The 8,421-nt window shown below is 43.1% G+C and overlaps 1 protein-coding gene across 1 annotated transcript in view; it reads left to right on the top strand.

Moving 5' to 3' along the window:
• Positions 1 to 8,421, top strand: part of LOC308101116 (protein kinase C epsilon type-like) — a 110,819-nt gene that overhangs the window by 95,007 nt on the left and 7,391 nt on the right. The window contains exons 12-13 of the mRNA XM_080450467.1: positions 6,834 to 6,972; positions 7,492 to 7,680. Of these exons, the coding sequence (XP_080306593.1) occupies positions 6,834 to 6,972; positions 7,492 to 7,680 (328 nt within the window). The remainder of the gene's footprint in view (positions 1 to 6,833; positions 6,973 to 7,491; positions 7,681 to 8,421) is intronic.

Below are 8,421 nucleotides of genomic sequence, written 5' to 3'. Positions count from 1 at the left end.
ACTACATTTGATTGGGTAAAGCGCGGCCTGCTTCCTGATCTGAATGCGCACACGTTATGACGAACCTCCCCGACAGATTCCAACGCAGTGCAGAATCTGTTCTTGAGAGATTAGGCATGTCCAGACTAATATCACTGCGTAGATATTAGTCTGGAATCTCTGTGTGGAACCTGCATTTCCGAGTTGCAAATAAAAAAATGCCTCTAGTGATAAACCTGCCGCAAATCTGCATACTGGGCCCTGATTGGTCCCTCACAACTTCGGAGGGAGAGAAATCCAATCTCTATTGAGAGGAGCCAGACCTAATCTGTTTTTTTGCTATGGCAGATTCGTTATGAACCACTGGCTACCTCTTTATAGCCTGAGGCCCTAATCAAGCATTCTTGGACAGCTGGGACAGGGAGGGGCAGCCAGAGCAATCACAATGAATACAGCACAGGTGAATGTCTAGCCATGGACCAGAGCAGCAGAGCCAACCAGAAAGGCAGTGTAGACACTAAAGCAGAGACAGAATAAGTATTTGTGAACAAATAATGATAGTATTGCTGTGTAGACTGAGGTGTGCATATGTGCAAGCACATAACACCCACCCCCAATTACCCCTGGAGGTAGCTGCCCAGCCACCACGTTATACAACTGCAACTGCTTAACGATTGCTGCCCAATTCTGCCTTACACAAGTTAAACACAGGGAAATAAAGTACCTTGGGCACTTCAGGAAGTTGACAAGCTGAGATGGCTCAGACAGCCGTGGGATTTTCATTTAAAAATAATGTCTTTTTACAGAATAACAGTGTTTAGCTAATTAATTGTGCAGTTTCATGACTGAGGCAATTACGCACTACGCACAACTATGGGGGGTGGAGAGAGAGAGAGAGAGAGAGAGAGAGAGAGAGAGAGAGAGAGAGAGAGAGAGAGAGAGAGAGAGAGAGAGAGAGAGAGAGGGGAGAGAGAGAGAGGAGAGAGAGAGAGAGAGAGAGGAGAGAGAGAGAGAGAGAGAGAGGAGAGATGAGAGAGAGAGAGAGAGAAACGTTCTCTATAAAATAAAAGCTAAAGCTAAAAAGATAAGTGAAGGTGAGCTGTACATGCCAGGAGTTTTACACTGCTGCATCCTACTGAAGGACAATACCCTGCTACTGTATAGAGTAGGCACTGTTTGTTCCAACAAGAAATACATATATTCAAGCATTGAATTAAAAAGAACACAGTTCATTTACTTGCTTGTTTTAAAAGCAACAGCTGGTAGAGATTTGCACTCTGAGTGCACCTGTATAGTTAATTTCTGTATGGTGGACTGTTGTGGGTTATGAAATTGCAATGAAAAAAGTTTTGTCCCATGAGTACATGACTCAAGTACTCCTTAGCTCTGACAGGAAATCCTTAGCTTTGTTGGTGGGCTTTGAGGAGGCTGATGTAATATGAAAACCATGTAAAAAGTATGCGTCATCTTTATCTTTATCTTTATCTTTACTATCCACTCCCACGCCAACAAATGATCTGGGGGTATTCTGAAAGCCCTGAATGTGAATCTGAATGTGAACACACCAATAAAGGCTTGTACACAGCAATATGAGAATACATTTGAGAAACAGATTTGTATATAGGCCTATCTGCAGTTTGATGTGACGATTCATACATAAACCAAATGTTAGCATTAAGAATCTTCAGAGATGTCTTGTCAATGTTAGTGTGCAAGTGCAATACTGAATTTGTTGCATTTTCTGTATATTTGTCTGTCTATGTAGGCCTATGTGTATGTATATGATGTATGTGTATTATGTATAATATGACATTCCCCCATACCATGATACTATGTGTGCATTAATTACATCTGCCTTCCAGTCAGTAAAATAGAGAGAGAAAGAGAGAGAGAGAGCGAGAGAGAGAGAGAGAGAGTGTGTGTGTGTGTGTGTGTGTGTGTGTGTGTGTGTGTGTGTGTGTTGTGTGTGTGTGTGTGTGTGTGTGTGTGTGTGTGTGTGTGTGTGTGTGTGTGTGTGTGTGTGTGTGTGTGTGTGTGTGTGTGTGTGTGTGTGTGTGTGTGTTGTGTGTGTGTGTGTGTGTGTGTGTGTGTGTGTGCGTGCGTGCGTGCGTGCGTGCGTGCGTGCGTGCGTGCGTGCGTGCGTGCGTGCGTGCGTGCGTGCGTTGCCGCTAACAACGTAATGGAAAAATCTCTCAAGATTTACATGAAACACAGGAAATGCCCTCAATTGAGCCTGATTGCTTGTGTGTGTGTGTGGGGGGGGGGGGGTGTGTGTGTGTGTGTGTAAATGTTATAAAATACAATAGAAAGGCTATTCCTGACAGCGTTGAGTGTATAGTTCCTGTTTATTGACAGTTGTTGAGTGAAAAGCTTTCCTGCATAAACCATATTTCCAGGAATTTCAGTAAGAAATTTTACATCAGACAGTGTCCAATGATCACTATCTATCTAGTGGTGAAGAAAAATACCCACACAATGCTTGTTGAAGACAAAGTTATTGTCCAAACCCTCTATGTTACTGTAAGCTAACGTTATGTCACCTTTGATTCTCTCTGTGTTTCAGTATAGCTTATAACATTGTACACGTTGTCTTTCTGTGTCTGTTGTCAGACTACTCTAGGACTAGAAAAAGTGATCTGGTAGATGTTGCAAAATGCTAACAGTCCAGAGGAATTCCCGATAGTCTTGGCTACCCAGTTTAGCTTTCCTGGCAATAGTGACGAAATACTCTACTTTGTCGCAGTGACTAAGTGTCGGCCACGTAATTTGCCCTGGCACTCAAGTACTGTACTTGTTAAACAAGTATCACTAGTGATAATAAACAAGGGAAACAAACACGACTAAAGCCTACTTTGTTGCACGCCAGTGTCGTGCACTGAAGCATTTGTACAAGCTCGCAATGCTTTGCGTTGCGGCATGTTTTGACGCATTGTGAGCTTGTAGATCTGCTATTTTTTGCACGTGACATGATGCGCAACCAAGTACATTTCAGGCATAGGAGGGAGACAGTGTATGGTAGACACAGGAGATGGCCCTAGCTGTATTTGATGTGTAGTGCTTTTGGCATTACTTACAACAATACTTTTTGGTGGCATCATTACTCAAGCCGGTTGAAACGCTTCTCTGCCTTCCTATTGAAACAAAACATATTTAGCTAAATAAATATGTGCAATATATTACCCATTCAAATATAATTTTGTTACTCCATTATTGAACACCTGCAACCCATCACAAATGAAATATTGTTGCGGCTCAGTGGCATGTAATAAAATGATTAGTGTCATCAGCTATGAAAATTCGAACGCAAATGTATTACAAATCATCTTCTGTTTATTAGCCTCAGGTGTGCTATTCAAAAGCAATGCAGTGGGGATAGGCTGAGGGCATTTCTGTCTGGGAAAATTGAGGGGGTTTTAGTGAAGGAGTACCACTCGCTCCTCCCAAAACACTTCTCAATGTGCCCTTTAGCAAGGCAAATATTATCATGACATTTTATAGGTCAGTTATAGGTTGGTGGCAGTAAGTGAAATTACAAGCCCATTGTAATTCTTAGTGCTTAACCCTTACTATGTACTTAATGATTTCCCACATCTTTCCAAAATACACAGGCCTACAGGTGTACGTATGGATTAAATCTTGTGTGGCTCTAAGCACATTCTCACGTCACCTTGACATTTTTAAATCCCAACTGCTTATAAATTGGGGAACAGCAATTGGTTGAATTGAGCCCTGGTTTATATGCACAAATGCCTTTACAGGAACACATGGCCCTGGACCAGCTAGGAATCAAAAAGCTGAGACTTGAACTCAAATTAAGGACATAGCTTTTTAGAAAGCAACCGAATTCAAAGATTTACCAAGGACCTACAAGGAGTACCGAGTGGTTGATAATGTCCATATACTGTATAATAGGAAAAATCCAGCCCAATATGAACTGACGCCAACGAGAGGATAAAAGTTAATATGATTCCAAGAGCTCAGAGGTGACAGGGGTATTCAAAGGTCCCATGGTATGTAGATGTTATTGTTCTATAAATATTGGTGTTTAGTGTGACATACTGTATTGTTTGAGTGAGCAGATCAGCCTTGAGGCAGGTTAGCCATACTACATGGTCATACTTCCTTTTTTTGTTGTTGATATTTTTGATATTGACACATTAAGATTAACAGAACTTTTTTATTTGTCTTTCTTGTCTCTCTCTGACTTCTCTCTGGCTCAGTGGCCTGCATGGTTAGAGAGGAGGCTGTATGTTCATTCCCCGGCCAAATCATACCAAAGACTAAAATGGTGCCCAATGCCTCACTGCTTGGCACTCAGCATGAAGAGTTGGAATGGGGCGACATACTAGCATCATGTCCAGGGGGTGTACCTGTACATCAATCTGCCTCTCTCTACGGAAACAGGAGATATAGGCTCCTTACCTAATGTGCCACATGACTCGGGAACCTTTGGTTCCTTAGTCACTTCACAAGTACAATGCATCCACATAAAATAGAGATACATCTCAATTTCATTAAAAAAACAGGAATGTGGACTTATTTTAATGCAAAGAAGATTTCATAACGTGTCTGTGTGCATACCTTGGAATAGCACCCTGTTTTCTTAGTCCCACTCCCGCTGGATTTCTGACCATTCCTGACCGCACCCCCAATGGTTTTAATTTGTGACCCTATTCAAAATGTAAGTCTTGCATAATCCCGAAATATTATGACCTATAGCCCTGCATTACAAAGAAAAACACAGAGTGACAGACAGAGTGAGCAAGAGAGAGAGACAGACAGACAGACAGACAGACAGACAGACAGACAGACAGACAGACAGACAGACAGACAGACAGACAGACAGACAGACTGTCTCGGCTGACTCGGCTGGAATTACTGCTTGACAGCATGGGTTATTAAATAGATTCATTATGCACACACCTGTTGGGAAGAACATTTAAAAATGACGTACTCCCCTGCATTTAGCCATAAGAAAAATGTGTTCATATCAAGCTAAAACAAAGCGTGACCACACATGCTTCAGATGCTATATCAGGTCTATTGCGGGACAGTGCGGGATTTTCGAGAACCGCATTTCTTTTGATTTATTCTTTACTGCTCATTCCAGCCCACAGGTATTTAAAACCGCCCACTTTGGGTCCTGCTGGACTTGTGATTGATTGATTGATTGATTGAATACTTTATTAGTCAAATAATAAAGTGATAATAATAATAATAAATGTAAACAGCACGTGGTACAGTCATTAAGGCTAAAAGGATAACACAAAAAAGTCCTGGGGACATGTTTCCATTGTGGGATCCCAATGCAGGGCTCTACTGTGAATCATCCTGCTCACAGGATGTTTGTTTGTTTGTTTGTGTTTTGGTAGGTTTTTGCCATAGGGTAGTGTTTTAATTCATGTATCTCTCCGTTTCTATATGTAACTTCCTTTATCTGCAAAGGCCTTGGTGATGCTACATGAAGTTATCATGTTCTCCCACTGCATTGAGGATTTGGTAACACAGCTCAGCCTTAGTGTGAATCAGAGGTTAGAGGGACAGAAAGAGAGACAGATTACAAATAACCATATCAGTGAGCTATCTGGAGGAACAGCAAAACAGCAACAACAAACAGGAATTAGGGGTCCTCCTTTGTGAGGCAGGAGAGGACAGAAGACGACGTGACTGCAGGGACAGAGAGAGAGAGAGAGAGATAGAGAGGAGAGAAAGAGGAAGCAGCGTGATATGAAAGGGCTTCAACATTAGCTTTGAACAGATGAAGATCTCTCCTTTGTTTTGATCAGATTGCTGTAATCCCTTTAAATTTAAGCCTTTAGTCCCTGATGTTGCAGACATGATGCCACGTTGACTGGACAATGCTGCGTTTACGTACCAGAAATATCACAGCAAAGTGCGGTCGGACAGAATGCAATTCAACCAATAGCTGGAGTGGCTGCTCCAAAATGTGGCGACTGCCTTTTCTTTGGGGCGTGCTAAAAGAACAGAACAGTTGCATAAGCCTATACTTTAGACACAAACACACACGAACACACAACACACACACACACACACACACACACACACACACACACACACACACACACACACACACACACACACACACACACACACACACACACACACACACACACACACACACACACACACACACACAGTCAATCCCCTCACTCGCTGGCTTGTCGGGGCGGTGGTGTTTTTGAAAACACCTCAGGCTGAATGGGAGAGTGGAAGAGATGTTGACATTTTTGCAGCAGTCAACCATCAAGCCCCAAGCGGCTGTGTTCAAGGCCTGCCGTGTCATCTCTCAACACCAGCACTCTTATCTCTTTGACTGTTCTCTTACCCCTCTCTCTCTCTCTCTCTCTCTCTCTCTCTCTCTCTCTCTCTCTCTCTCTCTCTCTCTCTCTCTATCTCTCTCTCCTGCCCCATGGAAAAATTCCCACTGTCACCCTCCCACTTTCTTTTTTCTTTCCTCCGAGTAGAACGTTCACTCTCGCTGCACTTTTAACCCCAACCTTCTATCCCCCACCACCATCCCCTCCATCTCAACTTCATTCCCCTACCTCTCCATCTGACCCCCCCACCCACCCGTCCATTTTTGTGGTGTGTGGGTGTGGGAGACAAACGCCAAACGTGTGTCTTGAGTCTGTAGATAACCAAATGAACCGAAAGAACAAAATCTTATAATAATTTCCAGAAAAAGCGGTATGATTGGGATTCCCTCAGTGTGATTTGCCCTGCTGTGTGTTTCTTCATTTCTGGTGATTAGATTTCCTTGAACGGACATAATTCAACAAGTCATCCACTCTCTCTCTCTCTCTCTCTCTCTCTCTCTCTCTCTCTCTCTACAGAGACCTGAAGCTGGATAACATCTTGTTGGATGCTGAGGGCCACTGTAAGCTAGCAGACTTTGGTATGTGCAAGGAGGGGATCCTGAATGGAGTCACCACCACCACCTTCTGTGGCACACCGGACTACATCGCACCGGAGGTAACCTCCCTCCCTCCCTCTCTCTCTCTCTCTCTCTCTCTCTCTCTCTCTCTCTCTCTCTCTCTCTCTCTCTCTCTCTCTCTCTCTCTCTCTCTCTCTCTCTCTCTCTCTCTCTCTCTCTCTCTCTCTCTCTCTCTCTCACACACACACACATACAGATGTCTGCACACATATTCACACTTAATCCATCAAGACCTGAAAACGATTCTACTAATTTTTTTCAAAATCCTAACAGTTTTTTGAAAAGAATATTTTGTTCCAGAGACCCCCAGAAGCAAAGATTTGAGTTACAAATGTTCGCTTAAAGAAAATATATTATATTCAAAGAGATCTACAAGCTCATAGTGAGGCACTCGGTGCCACGCTATGAGCTTGTATATCTGCTATTTTTGAATAGCCAAAGAAATCTCAAATGACACAGATGCGTTCCCGGTCTTAATGGGTTAATATTACAATGTAATGTATTGTATTGTAATGTGTGTGTGTGTGCGTGCGTGCGTGCGTGCGTGCGTATGTTAGATCCTACAGGAGCTGGACTATGGCCCATCAGTGGACTGGTGGGCCCTGGGTGTGTTGATGTACGAGATGATGGCTGGACAGCCTCCGTTTGAGGCGGACAACGAAGACGACCTGTTTGAATCCATCCTTCACGATGATGTCTTGTACCCAGTATGGCTCAGCAAGGAGGCCGTGTCTATCTTAAAAGCGGTCAGTATTAGCAGGCTGCATGTGTCTTAATTCTTTATTTGGATCCCCATTAGCTTTCGCTAGTCTTCCTGGGGTCCACATTGATGTACAAATGTCACTCTGAGAGTGTACGAATGTAACCAAATGGTACCCTTACTTGTACACTCTCGGAGTAACACATGGATAAAATGAACACTGAGGATTTGCTGTCTTGACCAGAATGCATCTACAACAGTGGTTCTTAACCAGTGGTCCGGGGACCACCAGTGGTCCTTGAAGGGGTTCCAGGTGGTCCCCAGCTAAATGATGGAGAATTGGTAACCAAATGGATTGGGTTTAATTTTACGCTCTCAAGAGTTAAATTATTGTTAAACATCTGCATTACTTAATGGATTTGTGGACAAAATCGTATCCAACGATAGAAAAATATTCTAAGTTTTGGGTCTTAGAGTCTAAATCTCATCAAATGGTGGTCCGTGGCCCAATAAATAATGGATATGGAATATGGAATTGATATGAAAAAGGGTTGAAAACCACTGATGTACAATATTACGGTAGCCTTGGGAACCAACGGTTACCGAGCCATGTGGCCCATAGGCAATGAGCCTATCTCCTGTTTCTGTTGCGTGAGGCGGCTTGATATACAAGTACACCCCCTGGACATGACACTAGTATGTCGCAGGGACTACATTTTTTATAGTCTTTGGTATGACCTCCCAATCTCAGGGCTGACACAAGGCTAACCACAAGGCCACTGAGCTG

Source organism: Gymnoscopelus braueri (genome assembly GCF_963280865.1).
Source record: "Gymnoscopelus braueri genome assembly, chromosome: 14".
NCBI classification, from domain to species: Eukaryota; Metazoa; Chordata; class Actinopteri; order Myctophiformes; family Myctophidae; genus Gymnoscopelus; species Gymnoscopelus braueri.
This window is presented reverse-complemented; position numbering and strand designations above follow the sequence as displayed.